General features: G+C 43.6%; 1 protein-coding gene and 1 pseudogene across 1 annotated transcript in view; one reads left to right on the top strand and one right to left on the bottom strand.

Annotated features, from left to right (window-relative positions):
• Window positions 1-3569: 3569 nt before the first annotated feature.
• LOC147660661 (voltage-dependent T-type calcium channel subunit alpha-1I-like) overlaps window positions 3570-14245 on the top strand; it is a gene marked incomplete at its 5' end in the record, with an annotated part of 33672 nt that continues 22996 nt past the window's right edge. The window contains 2 exons of the mRNA XM_086951552.1: window positions 3570-3696; window positions 12173-12298. Of these exons, the coding sequence (XP_086807678.1) occupies window positions 3570-3696; window positions 12173-12298 (253 nt within the window). The remainder of the gene's footprint in view (window positions 3697-12172; window positions 12299-14245) is intronic.
• Window positions 12716-13244, bottom strand: LOC147660662 (cytochrome c oxidase subunit 4 isoform 1, mitochondrial-like; annotated as a pseudogene).

Below are 14245 nucleotides of genomic sequence, written 5' to 3' on the forward strand. Positions count from 1 at the left end.
AACAGTTTTTCCCCTTGAAAATTCATATAGGGGATACCAGAGTTACCACAAGGAGAAGTCCTGGAACGTGGCCCACTCGGAATCCCAAAAGTCATTGATGTGGTCTTTGCGCCTGATTTCAGAATCCAAGTGGAACAACCTCAATCGAGCTTTGCTCATCCGATTTCGGCTTTGGCTTGATCCTAGAGGTGGGTACATCGATGAGTTCTTCCTATGCACCTTATTATTATTATTATTATTATATTTTAATATTAATGACAAGAGTGATACTGTGTCATCCGAGTCCAGTGATGTAAATTGGCCTGTTGTAAACAGAGTTTTAAAACTTTCACTTATTTGTAGAAGTGGAATTTTACCATCCTCATTTGGTGGTGTTTACAAGAGTGTTAAACTTTCAAATTATGGCAAAAGTGCGATTTTGCTTCCCGTTCAGCTTTAGTGAGTGTCATTATTAAACTTCCAATTGTTGGTAGATGTAGCTTTTTGAAACTCGTTGGGCAGAGTTACTGGCGTCAATAAAGTGAAGTTAATGGCAGTGGTGGAGGAAGTGACTCTCATTAAGAGGGAATCCCACTCCACTCCCACCTGCTGGTTTTCACTAGGCCTCTTGAGCTTGGCACAACTGGGGCAGTATCTGGTCAACCAACAGCTCTTCTCGATTGAGGCAGTCCTGAACTATAAGGCACCTTTAGACTGTAGACATAATACAAGACCCATGAGCCCCCTTCACCCTCAGGAACAGAAGCAGTGGAAAAGACTGACGTCTCCTCTCTCCGCACACCACCTCAGACAGAAAGCAGAAATGCCGACGAGGCTCTGTTTTAATGGACTAGCGACATCGATGGACCTGCATGTGCACTAGAATCAGGGTCACTGGAATTATGCGGCAGGGTTGACGACCTGATGCATCAAGTACAGGCAAAATATGCCGCCTAAAGCGTCACACTTTACCACACAATAATGCAGTCCATGCAAGCGTTTTTCCTTATTAGTATCGCTTTAACACCTTAATACAGTGATTAGCAACTGAAAGGTGACCAGGAAACCTGTGCAAAGGGTCTGCTACTGCATGGATTCACTCATGGTGCTTTTTAAAATTAGTACAGATCAAAAAAACGGAGAGAGGAAGAAGCAGAGGTTCATTCAGCTTCCAAGAGGTACTGGTTATCTATCAGATAGGGGGGAATGAACCACATTAGTCTCAATACCAGAGTCTCAGAACTTTTTGTCTTGGAGACCCTCAATCACACATTGGACCAGTGACTCTTCCACTAAACGCAGCTTTTGTTTTTAGACTTATCCCTATCTTATGCTTTTCCCCAGATAAAGATTCACTTAAAGGTTTGGAGATAGTTTTAGTCCACTCACCACTGTCAAAATCCAGACAGTCTCCCTCCTGGTGGAGGTTTTGATGTCAATTGTAGAACGGGACTCTCAAGTGAAAAGACCTGATGATGACGCTATCCACCGAAGCACACTAAGCTGAGATTACATACACTGCATTCTGCAAACGTGTGGTTGGGGGTCTCAGAGACCAAAAGTTCTGTGACTCTGGTATTGAAACTAATGTGGTTCATTCCCCTATTTTCTGATAGATAACCACTAACTTTTTTAATTAACCTTTAATTAGTTTGAACTTTATACAACATATTTCGGTGAAATGTAAAAAGTGTGCGCCAAGATGTAAACAACATGTTCCATCTTGTTTCTCTCTTGTAAGTGTGCCAATAGTCTTGCCTTTCAAGTGGTGAAAGAGTTGGATTTTGGCACTTTCATTATTTTGACCCTGTACAGCGCTCCGCTCCGTTATACAAAGTTTGCACTATAAAAATTCTACATACATATACTACATAAAACCGAACAGATCAGATCTTTAATGCAGTAAACTGATCCTGTCAAAAGAGTGCACCGTTGTATAGACCTACAATGCCCTAAAATGTGCCACATCAAGGTGCTTTACGCCAGTTAGTACTCGGGAGACAACGCAATGTGGTAAGAAGGTCTTGGTCGGCTTCTAATAAAATCTCTTGAATCTACTTTATTTCAGAGAACCAAAAGCTCACGGAGGCAAATTCACCAACTCCACTTTCATCTAAAAAGCCTTTTACCATAGGAGCACAGCTGCCAATGAAATGTCCCGTTTTTGCTCGGACAGCCCGGGAAGTTGGAGGCTGTCCCAGGTAATTCACTATCCTGGGACAGTCCCAGCAATTGCACTTCAGAGAGAATTGCAGGGAACTGCAATGGGAATATCAAACTTTAGGCCAAAGTAGCTGAGTTGGAAAAATTCTCCAATGCAGCTGAATGGGAGAATTTTTCCTACTCAGATACTTAGGCCTTAAGTTTCAAATTCCTGTCTCAATTCCCTGCAATCTTCTCTTTATTGAGTAGGCCCTATAATCTGCACTATGATAAGTAGACAGAGTTAAATTATGCTGATTGTGTGGGTTGAGCAGAGGAGGTGGATCTTTGGGGCAGTTGGTGTGGTAAATTTACAAGTAAGTAATTGATAGCTGTGCTGCAAAGTGTCTCTGGAAATGTGTTTCAAATGTTGGCAACTATGTAAGAGAGTAAACAACGTTCACCCCGAAACGTTTTCCCCACAGGGAATCACAACACGGTTGTTACAACGACCGTGTTGTGATTCTGCATACCATTAATCAGCAAGTCGAAACAACGACTTGCGGAGGGGGGAGGTGTTGGATTTAAAATCCAACAACTTCCCTAGTGTCTGTACAGACTGGAGTTGGAATAGTAAATTATACTATTCCAACATCCAGCACCACCCCCTCCACAAGACGTTGTTCCAACTTGCGAAGTAATGGTATGCGGTATGCGTTGTGATTCCCTGCGGGAGAAAAGGCTGCCGGATTTCAACACAGATTCATGTAAGAGGCCTGCTGCATCAAGTCAAAATCACTGAGTCCTGTATCATCTACCTTTAAAAATAAGAAATGGAAACCAATAAAATGTGTCCTTAATTGGTCTAAAGGCAGTGTGAGAGCTCCTTCTGGCACTTCCACAACGTTTCCATTAATACTGTTATTATATATTTTGCAACTACCACTCTAAATTCTTAATAATAAAGGAAAGGCTGCAAATGCTAGGACCGCTCCTTTAAAAAAAAAAAAAAAAAAAGGATTGCTCGGGTGCACTCCAGTGCAATTCCTATGGGGCGTTACTTCATTTTCATAGGTGCTGAGCCCCATGCACATGAGGCAAGATCTTTGCTCCTTTTCTGCATCGAGCACAGGAGCACACAGGCTATGAGGAGGCAGACTCACTGCTTGCCAAACACAAAATAGCGCATGGTTAGTGGGACCCACCAGTGGGTAACAAAACTTGAAGGGCCTCCCCTGAAAAGTACATGCAGGATTCTCCCCCCCCCCCACCCCCCCCCCCCCCCCCCAACAAGCTCCGGACCTCTCAGGCCAGACGTGCCAAAGGGGGCACCCTCGCACCGCAGGGGCTGCGGGGCTTTTGTTATGCCACTGTTTCATTCGTTGGTGAGTGTCACCATCCTCTGACTGAGCCAGAAGTGGATTCCCCATTGTGGTTTGTCTTTACAGGGTCATCAGCCGAGCTCCCGGCCTCAAACTGGTTGTGGAAACCCTCATCTCCTCCCTAAAGCCCATTGGGAACATCGTCCTCATCTGCTGTGCCTTCTTCATCATCTTTGGGATCCTGGGTGTACAGGTATGTGTTGCGGCATTGCCTCAGTGCACACAGTCCATGATTAGACAGAGAGCTTCTATATCCACCCGTGAAAGCCCCTACTTTTAGTACTCATTTGAGTTTGAAGTTCAGTGGCTGCCACTGTGATTCCTACTCACACGTACAGATGTTCCTCTTCCTCCTGTCATGTCTTTCTTCCTACTCCCTATTGACCCTATTCCTGGTGCAGCAGTCTGCTTCCTTCACTTTTATCTTTCTGGTCCTCCTCCGTGTTTCTATTCCTGGTTCTGTAGCTCCTATTCCTTGTTCTTTTCCCTGTTTCTATTCCTCTGTTTTTTGCTCCTGTTCGTGGTTCTTCTCCCCGTTTGCTGTTCCTCTGTCTGTCGCTATTTTCTTTTTAAGGTCTCGCCTCACCCAGCGCATGCACTATTTTGTTAGCTGAAAAGGGGCTTGGAGCCCACTACTTGCTTACAACACGTTGACTTCATTGAAAGTCTTATTTGCCATCTCCTGTTTGGTCAGTGCATGCTGTCTTCATTTTCTGTTTAAGTGTTCCTCCTTCCCTGAAGCATGGAACAAGCATTACTTCCTTTTTTTAGGAGTGTCCTTCCGCTGCTTCTGCTTTCTATCCCTGCCTAATTTTTTTCTTCTACATGCCGCACTTCGTAAGATAGTATGTGTTTTTAGGTTCTCTTGCTCATGGTATCGCTCCATGATGTTGCTTTCTCTCGCTCGTTTCCCAAGTTCGTGTTTTTTCCTTGTGCCTTTTCAAAATCTCCCCATCTACTCTTTGGTGCATTAGAACAACACCAGCAGGCCACAGATTGTTAGCACCACTTTAAAAAATAATTTCAAAATACATTAATGGCTTATAGCTATCGCTGTTATTCAAACACGCATCTAGTTTGTGACAAAGTGCTTTGTTGGTAAGTATTTCATGATCTATATGATTTCTTGGGAATGATATAAATGTTTTAGGCAAAAAACAGGGTGTGTTTTGAATTGGTTTCTGTTTGCATGATTATCGGTTGAATAGAACATTATAGAGTGGAAATAACATTATACTGTAAAGCGCTATTTTGGCCTTATCAGCTGCTCTTAATGCACTTCCTCCTGTAGCTTAATGTGTACATTGTAACAAAGATTACCATACCATATTATACAGCACAATGACAGGCCATACCATTCCATATCATGCTATAAAATGACAGGCAACACCATACCATAATATACAATGGAAGACCATATTATATCACAACATACCATACTGTACAAAACAGGCTATACAATACTATAGAACGAGAGGACATTCCATAGCATACCAACCTATACCAGACCATAAAATCCTATACCTTACTATTTAATGACAGGTCATTACATACAATACTATGCAATGGCAGACCTTACCATACCATATCATACCATACAATAGCAAGTAATACCATACAGTGCCAAATTATACAATGGTAGGCCACACCATACAATACTGTACAATGGCAGACCATGCTATACCATACCATACCATACTATAAAACGACAGGCCACACCATCCCATACCATACGACAGGCCAAACCATACCATACACCACAATGGCAGGTCATTCCAACCATAGCATACCAAACTATACAATGACAAGTCATACCATACTTTACAAAGACATACCATACCACGAGAGGCCAGACCACACTGTGGCAAACCATACAATACTATTAAATGACAGACCATAACATTCTGTACCATATTATACACTGACAGGCCAAACCATAATACACTGTACCATACTATACAGTGATATGCCATATCATACATACCATGACGTAACATAACATACCATGCCATGATGAGCCAAACTTTACCATGCCATTCTATACAGTGACAGGCCATACTATACTACACAACGACTGACCACACCATACCATACAATACAATGAAAAGCCATGTTATAACAGATTATACCCTACCATACTCTACAATGATAGGCCATACCATATTTTACAGTGTCAGGTCATACCATACTGTACTATGCAACGAAAGGCCATACCATACCATACTACACTAATAAATGTCAGGCCATACCATACTATATAATGACAGTCCATACCACAGTCATAATATACCATTCTATACAACAGACCATACCATACTATATAATGACAACTCATACCACACTATACCATACAATAGTGTACAATGACAGGCCATACTGTACCATAACATACTATACAATTACAGACCATACCATGATAAGGCATACCATACCATATCATACTACACTATACCATACCATACCATGCCATACTGTGCAATACTATACAATGATGAACCTTACGATACAATGACAAGCGACACTATACCATTTCATATCATGCCAGACCGTACCATGCTGTACCATACCATACCGTACAGTACCATAACATACCATGACAGAGGTTACAAAGGTCATACCATACCATATTATACAATTACAGACCATACCATGCAATACAATGGAAGGCTATACCATACTATATTACACATTGACAGACCATGCCATACCATATTTTACTATTACAGGACATATAATGCCTTACCATATAACACCATAACACACCCTACTATACAATGTGAGGCCATTCCATGCCATAACATACAATGAGAGGTCAGGTCATACCATACTGTACCATACTATGAAATGACATGCCATAACATACATGCCATAATATACAAAGATAGACCACACCTTGCTAGACGATACCATACTATACAATGGCATGCCATATCATACCATCCCATACAATATGTTACAATACCATACTATGTAATGGCAAGCAATACTATAGTATACCATACAACACAATAATAGGCCATACTATTCCAGGCCATACCATACCAAACAAATTAATACAATGACAGGCCTTATTATACCATACTATAAAACAAGATGTCATATAATATTATACCATACTTCACAAAGGCAGGTCATACCATACCATACCATACCACACCACGCCATACCATACTATACAACGACAGGCCATACCATACAATAACATACCATGAGAGGCCAGACCATACTGTACTATACCATACTATTAAATTACATGCCATACCATATCATGTTATATAATGACAGGCCCATGTTAAACAATGACAGACCATGCCATAACATACCTCACTGTACCATACTATATGATGATATGCTATATCATACACACCATGCGGTACAATATCATACTATCCCAAACTATGTGGGGCCATACCATACCATACTGTACAATACCATACTATACAATGACAGGCAATACCATACCATACCATACCATACAGAGATAGGCCATACCCTTCCATACCATACTATACTTTAGTATACCATACCTTAGCATATCATGCCATACCATACCATACAATTGATAGGTCATACCATATCATACCAACCACACCATGCCATAATTTAAAATGACAGGTCATACATTACCCTACAATACTATAGCATGCTATACCAAAACATATAACAACAGGCCTTACCATACTGTAACACACCATGACAGGCCATATGATATCATACCATACCGCACCATAGAATACACCATACAAAGACAAGGCATACCGTACCATACAGTGCCATACTATACAATGGCAGGTCATACCATACCATACTTAACCATGACAGGTTAGTCTATCCGCTTAACCGCAGCGTGAATTCCGCAGCGGTGCGGCGGTTATATTAGGTGGGCAGGGCTGCGTCGCCAGCAGACGCGCGCAACACTACGGAGGTAGTGCTCATGATGGCTGTTGGCCGACAGAAGCATTGAAGGGGTTATAGTGTACAATGACAAGCCATACCATCCTATACCATATGATACAGTGACAGGCTAAACAAATCCATAATATACAATGACAGGTCATTCCATACTATAACATACCATAGCATACCATACTATCAAATAACATGGCATACCAGATAATACTATACAATGACAGGCCATACCATACCATTTCATACTAAACAATCACAGTGCATACCTCTTAGAAATAGCAGTTTCTGATTGGCTAAGGTACATACCAAAGCCAGGCAGAACCCACTACTTTAGTCAGGGTAAGCTAGATACACAAATGAGATAGCTAGTGCTCTCCCACTGGTAGCTTGGGCAGAGCAGGCAGGCTTATCTAAAGAGGTACTGTGTAAAGTATTTGTGCAACACACACACAACGTAACACAATGAACAATGAATAGACCACCAAAATACTTCACATTAAGGTCAAAACAGCACTAATACAATATATGCTTTCTAAGTGTCAGATCGGTCTGTCCTCAGGATCGGTTTGTTGCTCAGAATGGTCCACCTCTTGATCTACCCAAGCCTTAATAGCTGTAATGGCACAGGTCAGTGGAAGGATCAAGTGGGGGAAGAAAAGAAAGGGAACAGCCAGGAAGAAGATCTGAAATGACAACCACAATTATAAATATTTTGAAGCCATGGTCACATAACACATACATAGAATAACCATAAATGGGAAGCGCCACCACCTATAACTGTAACAAAAAAGAATGACACCTGTAGAAGAAGAAACTTCAATAAAAAGTGTGCCTTCTGTGTGGTAACAACGCTTGCGGTGTTATAGCTGCATTGAGGAAACAGAAGAAAATATACATCGAGCATACATCACTTTCTGCTGTTAGATACAGACGTTAAGGAAGACACAACATCAATGATACACAGAAGTAGAATTTACCAGGAACCTACCCTTTCTAAACTCCACAGTACATCAGAGGGATAGAGCGTAGTCCCATACAGCTCCTATTACCCCTGTTAAAATAGAGCCAGAAGTACAAATTGTTAGAAACCTTGTTCCAGAAAATAAGTATCCAAGCAATAACACATTCTTCAGTGTCTCAATCCGAAGATATGGTTAAATCACCAATGATTATGATCCACACAATATAGAACTTAAAAAACAAAGGGTGAGGACTGCTTTTGAGTAGCCACTTGATTACAGGAACTGTCAGTACCAGGCCAGTCACAACTAAAGAGACTGTGATCGGCCTCCCTAAACTGGTTACGGCCTTTGCAGAAATGGATGAGGTGCATTTTTTGTCTATGCTCAATAAAATATTTAATACATAAAGAGACTGTGAGGCCAAATGAGCTACTGCTGAGGGACGCTGGCAGCTTACCAACAACCAGCCAACAATGCTGGGCGAAAACCCAAGGGACACAGAACCTGAACCTTCCTCCGCATGAGCAGGACGCTTACCAATGGAGAACGGAGATCCCAAAACGTATTGAGAGCGAGAGTTGGTGCAGAGCACACTTGCCAGACCTCTCCTGGAACTTTGGACTGCAGCAATCACGGCGGGGATGAAGAATTTCCAACGCCTGGCCAAGATCCACTTCCTCCTTATGAGCTGTCTCTCGCGGCGTCTTGCATGACGCGCAAGGCCTCATGGGAGTTGTGGCTCCCACTTCCAGCATTAGAGGCACTGCGACATAAACAGGAGAACCCAGTGATACAAAATCCAATAAGTACTTCCTCACTGTGCCGGAACCATACCAAGGCCCCCAGCAGCACTGCACAAGAGCTTGGTATGGGTCACTCGGGATGAGGAAAGCACTACACAGCTCAATCGTCCACAAGTGCGTGGGTTGGCGCTCGGAACCTCTGTAGTCCGATTAATGAGAACAATACCTTTCTTTCCTGCCAAATCCACAGGATGACAGGTGAACCATGCTGGGCTAGCCTTGCTTCCTCAAGACAGTCCCAGCTATCCAGAGGTCAGCAAAAGGATCCTGGAGCCAACGATTTCCCTCTCCCAGCTAGCCACCTTGCTCAGGGTTGGGGCGGAAGTACTGCTTTGGCAGCCGCTACCCTCAAGATGGGGCAGATGTTGTTGATGTACTCTACATTGCCTCATCAATGCGTACGTAGATAAAGCGGTTCCAGTGTTTGGCACACAATGCATGTGCTGCACAAGTTCAGCCAAAAAGGAATGCTGACCCTCCGTGGAGCACTCGATTTGTCAAGGCAAACAAAACGCTTGGTCATCAGTAGAGCAGAGTGCCTTATCTGTGCCCCTTACACACGGTTGGTCAGCCACGCATTGATTGTGTCCAAGTCCTGTTGTCGGACTCACCAGTTGCAGAGTCCCACTACAGAGGTAGCAAAAGGGGAATACCTTTGATGACCCTGAGATGCCAAAAGAACAGGGGGCATGCCAACAAGCCCTTGGAGAACCCTTGTGTTGGTGGCACAAAAGAAGGTAGCAGGCAGCAGGCCAAAACAACAAGGCAGGTTGCAAAGTGGCAGTCCCTCCTGTAGCCCAGCAATCAGCAGGCAGCAGACCAACACAGCAAAGCAGTTAGCAGAGTGGCATTCCCTCCTGGAAGCCCAGCCGTCCTTCTGCCAATGTGCAAATGTAGAGCCAGCAGGGTTTGGTTACAAGTCCCACGCAATGTCTGATTAGATGGGGTCAGAGCCCCAGTACTTATACCCAAAAGTGCCTTTGATGTATGGGGCGTCTTCAAAGGAACTCCCTGAAGTGCACAAGAATCCCTTTAAGCCCAGCCCTAGCTCTAGGCTACCAGAAGAGGGTAAATCAGTCCTCTGTGTGAGGGCAGGACACCACCTATTCAGATGTAAGTATGAGCTACCTCACCCCCTTCCTGCCCATAAAGATATCAGTATACAGATGAATGCAGGTGTATCCCCTGTCATACCCAGCCCTTCCTGTGCTGTGGCTGTCTAGAGGGAATGCACAAAGTGTAGCTGTCATCAAACCCAGCCGTGTATTGGAGACAGGGTGTCAGGCACACAGAGTTATAAGCACAGACAAATTGTCATTTTTAAATGTCGCATTTCTAAAATAGTAATGTGAAATCCTACTTCACCAGTAAGGAAGTGTTATCATTGCCACTCTAAACATACCAAACATGAAAAAGTTACTCCTTTCTGATCGGGCATTACCACTTAAAAGTATATAGGGGAATTCCCAATGCTAGCCTATGTGAGGAGCATGTCTCACAGTAGTGAAAAACAAAATAGGCTATTTGTCACTACCAGGACATGCCAAACATAAAAGTACCTATCCTACCGTTTAATTACACAGAACACTGCCCATAGGACTACCTAGGGCCTACCTTAGGTGTGAATTACGTGTGATAAAAGGAGAGTTTAAGGCTTGGCAAGTAGTTTTAAATGCCAAGTCGAAGTGGCAGTAAACTGCACAGACAGGTCCTGTAATGGCAGGCCTGAGGCAGGTTTAAGATGCTACTTCTGTGGGTGGCACAATTAGGGCTACAGGCACACTAGTAGCATTTAATTTACAGGCCCTGGGTATATGGCATATCACTTTACAAGGGGCTTACAAGTAAATCAAATATGCCAAACAGGTGTAAACTAAATATATCATGTTTAGGAGAGAGAGCACAAGCCCTCTAGCACTGGTTAGCAGTGGTAAAATGCCCAGAGTCCTAAAGCCAACCAAAAGGTCAGGAAAATAGGAGGAGAAAGGCAGATTGTTTGTGGTAACCCTGCCAAAAAGGGCCATTTCCAACAATCCGATACAATGACAGTCCATACCATACCAAACTATACAATGGGAGGCTATTCCATACAATACTATACAATGACAAGCCATAGCATATCATACTATATCATACCATACCAATCTATACTATACTAAACAATGAGGCTATACCATACTGTTCTATTTCATAGCATACCATACAAAGACAGGCAATACCATACCATACCATACCATACTATACAATACCATACCAGACCAGGAGAAGCTGTACCATACCATGCGATATCATACAATACCATACCATACATCGAGAGGTCACACCATACTATACACTGTTAAGTTTTAAAAGATGCACTATGATGTAGCCAGCATTGACCGTATCATAGTGCCTTTTTTAAAAAACTTTGTTTTGCTGCACAACAGCTGTGCTGTTGTTCAACATGGTTAGAAAACACATTGTCAAAGCCAGTAGACCTCACATAAGCGAGACCTATTGGCTTTGCCATTGCTTTGCTATTACGCAGTAGTTTTCCCTCTGGTACCTTTACGCCCAATAGAAAAGACAGGATTTCAGTTATCCGTTAGTGAACTGTGCAGCAGCCTCATCTCTTACCATCATCAGCTGTACTTTCACAAGGGTCGTAGTGTGGCCTTGGGCAGGACTAGTGCGGTTTGCTTCTTTTGCTGTGAGCTCATCTTATGCCCTTCTCTTCCTCTGTTTCCTTTTTTTTAATCCGGTTACCATTCCTTCTTACTTTGCCTATTTGTGACCTTCCCATCTGTCCATTATACCCTTTCACTTTTTTCTTTAATGCCATTCATTCCCTCTAATCTTTCATTCCTCTTTTCCCCAATCCCTCTGACTCTTCTCTCACTCTCTCCTCTTTACATCTCCTGTCTTTCATTCACCCCGTAAAACGATTCATCTCCCCCTACATTCCCTCTTCCCCCTTCCCTCATCAATCCCTCCCCTCTCCATCCACATCCCTCAGCTCTTCAAGGGAAAGTTCTTCTACTGCCTGGGCCTGGACGTCCGAAACGTCACCAACCGCTCCGACTGCGAGAGCCAGAACCACAAGTGGGTGCATCACAAGTACAACTTCGACAACCTGGGCCAGGTGAGTGCCGGGGGGCTGGGGATGTCAGGGCTGAAGCGGCCCCTGCAGGCTGTATCACACTAGTCGCGAATGAGTCAAACGTGTTTTATTTCCTCTGGTTGGGCTGGCAGAGTTACAAAGTTGTTCTACATAAATAAGACCCTTATTCGCACGTGGGGCAAGGATGCAGATCGATAAGGATTTCCCCAAAATCCACCAACAAAGGATTGGTTCGGTCTACAAAAATTACCAGAACGTGCACTAGAACACCATATTTACATGCAAACGATTAAGGTGCAAATGGAGTTTGGCAAGAATATTTTGTGAAAAGGTGCTACCCTACTGGTGTAAGGTGCGATCTGATGTTCCCTTTTGGTTCAATGACCGCGTCCAATCCGTCACAGCTAGCCTAGCTCTTTCACCCGGACCTAGAAATATTTAGTTCTTCCACTCATTCTTCTCATAGTCCCACTTGGATGACAAGCCCTGGGTTGGGCCTATACGCATATCCAGCATCCGCTTGGTCTGCATTGTCTTCCAGTCGTCAGTAAGCGTGTGTGGCTTTGGTGGGTACACGTACACTCGCTGCCACCAGACAATGAATGCGGTGAAGCCAACAAATATGAAGATGCTGCCAAGCACCGTCTTCTATTCGTTGCCACGCTGGTTCATCTCAGTGTACGTTTGGTTGAACTTAATGCGGCAAATTGCCGCCTTCTCTTCATTGCTCAGCTGCTTCCAGGATCCCTTTTCCTTCTCCTTCAGCGCCTTCTGCTCCGCCGTCAGCTCCTTTTGGAATGGGGCATTCGGCAGCGGGAAGATCCTGTGGTCGAAGTAGTTCTCACCTGCTGACGTCCACCTGCTGAGAGACTACTGCCTCTTGGCTGTGGGCAGCCCGGACATTGGCAGCAGCCAGAAGACCTCTACTCAGGCCAGCTCCCACGTGCAAGGACTGCAGGGGCAGCATCTTGCAGCCTTCTGGAACCAGCAGGAAGTGGGAATGAGTCTATTCACGGGCTCGGGGCTCTAAGCCGTAAGAGCTACGCTCAACAAAAGAAAGAGCAATACATAATCCCAAGGCCCCGAGTCCTAAATGTGTGCATTAGGAATTATTCCTGAGCGAGAACAAATCAGTAGTAAGCAGAAAGTGATCTACAAATAGCCAGGTAAGTGGCAAGTGTCGGTTATGAGCAGAACCAATGGAATTATGCAGTAGAAGAGGGCCAATTTATGTGGCAGGGTTGGGTAAATTATGGGGCAAGAAAAGCCAAATTATGCGGCATAATGAGGCACATTTTGTAATATTATTGCATCATCTTTTCGTCTTCTTTAATCTAGGTAACACTGTTTGAGCATTGGTTGCACCTCATTAGTACCATTTTAACACACCAATACAGCAATAAGCAACGGAAAGGTAACCAGTCCAGCTTGGCAATTGGCCTTCCACTGGTTGGCACCGTGTGTTGCTGCATTTTAGTAACTTTTGAACCGTTTAACTCAGAAATAATTTTTTTTGTTAAAATCTGCAGTTTATGCGGCAGATAGTGGAATATGTGGCAAATACGGCAAGTCTATAATCCTGCAACAATCGCTGCGACCGCACAATCACATAATTCCAGTGGCCCTGGTTATGAGTCAGCTGAAGCCCTGTGAGCTCTCACTTCTTATAAGGTGCTGTCCATTCGTATATGGTTTGAGGATTCTTGCCCTTCCTCCAAAATGGCTCCAGCATGCCAGGGATCCCTAAGCGAGATCAAAAGCGAGTTGAAGTCTCGTTGGAAGGCAAGAATAAGAGCAACGCCGCACTTCATGAGCTACAAAACATGAAAGTAGATCAGTGTTCTAATATTTAAGCCAGCATAATACTTTCCCATTCTCTAAGAGTGCCCCTCGGTGTGATATTTCCTGAAAGCACATCCTCAATTCGCCGCTAAAGAAGCCACTACCCTCTGGTGGTTTCAAAGTTTA

Source organism: Lissotriton vulgaris, unplaced genomic scaffold (assembly GCF_964263255.1).
Source record: "Lissotriton vulgaris unplaced genomic scaffold, aLisVul1.2 SCAFFOLD_8090, whole genome shotgun sequence".
In the NCBI taxonomy this organism is placed as follows: Eukaryota; Metazoa; Chordata; class Amphibia; order Caudata; family Salamandridae; genus Lissotriton; species Lissotriton vulgaris.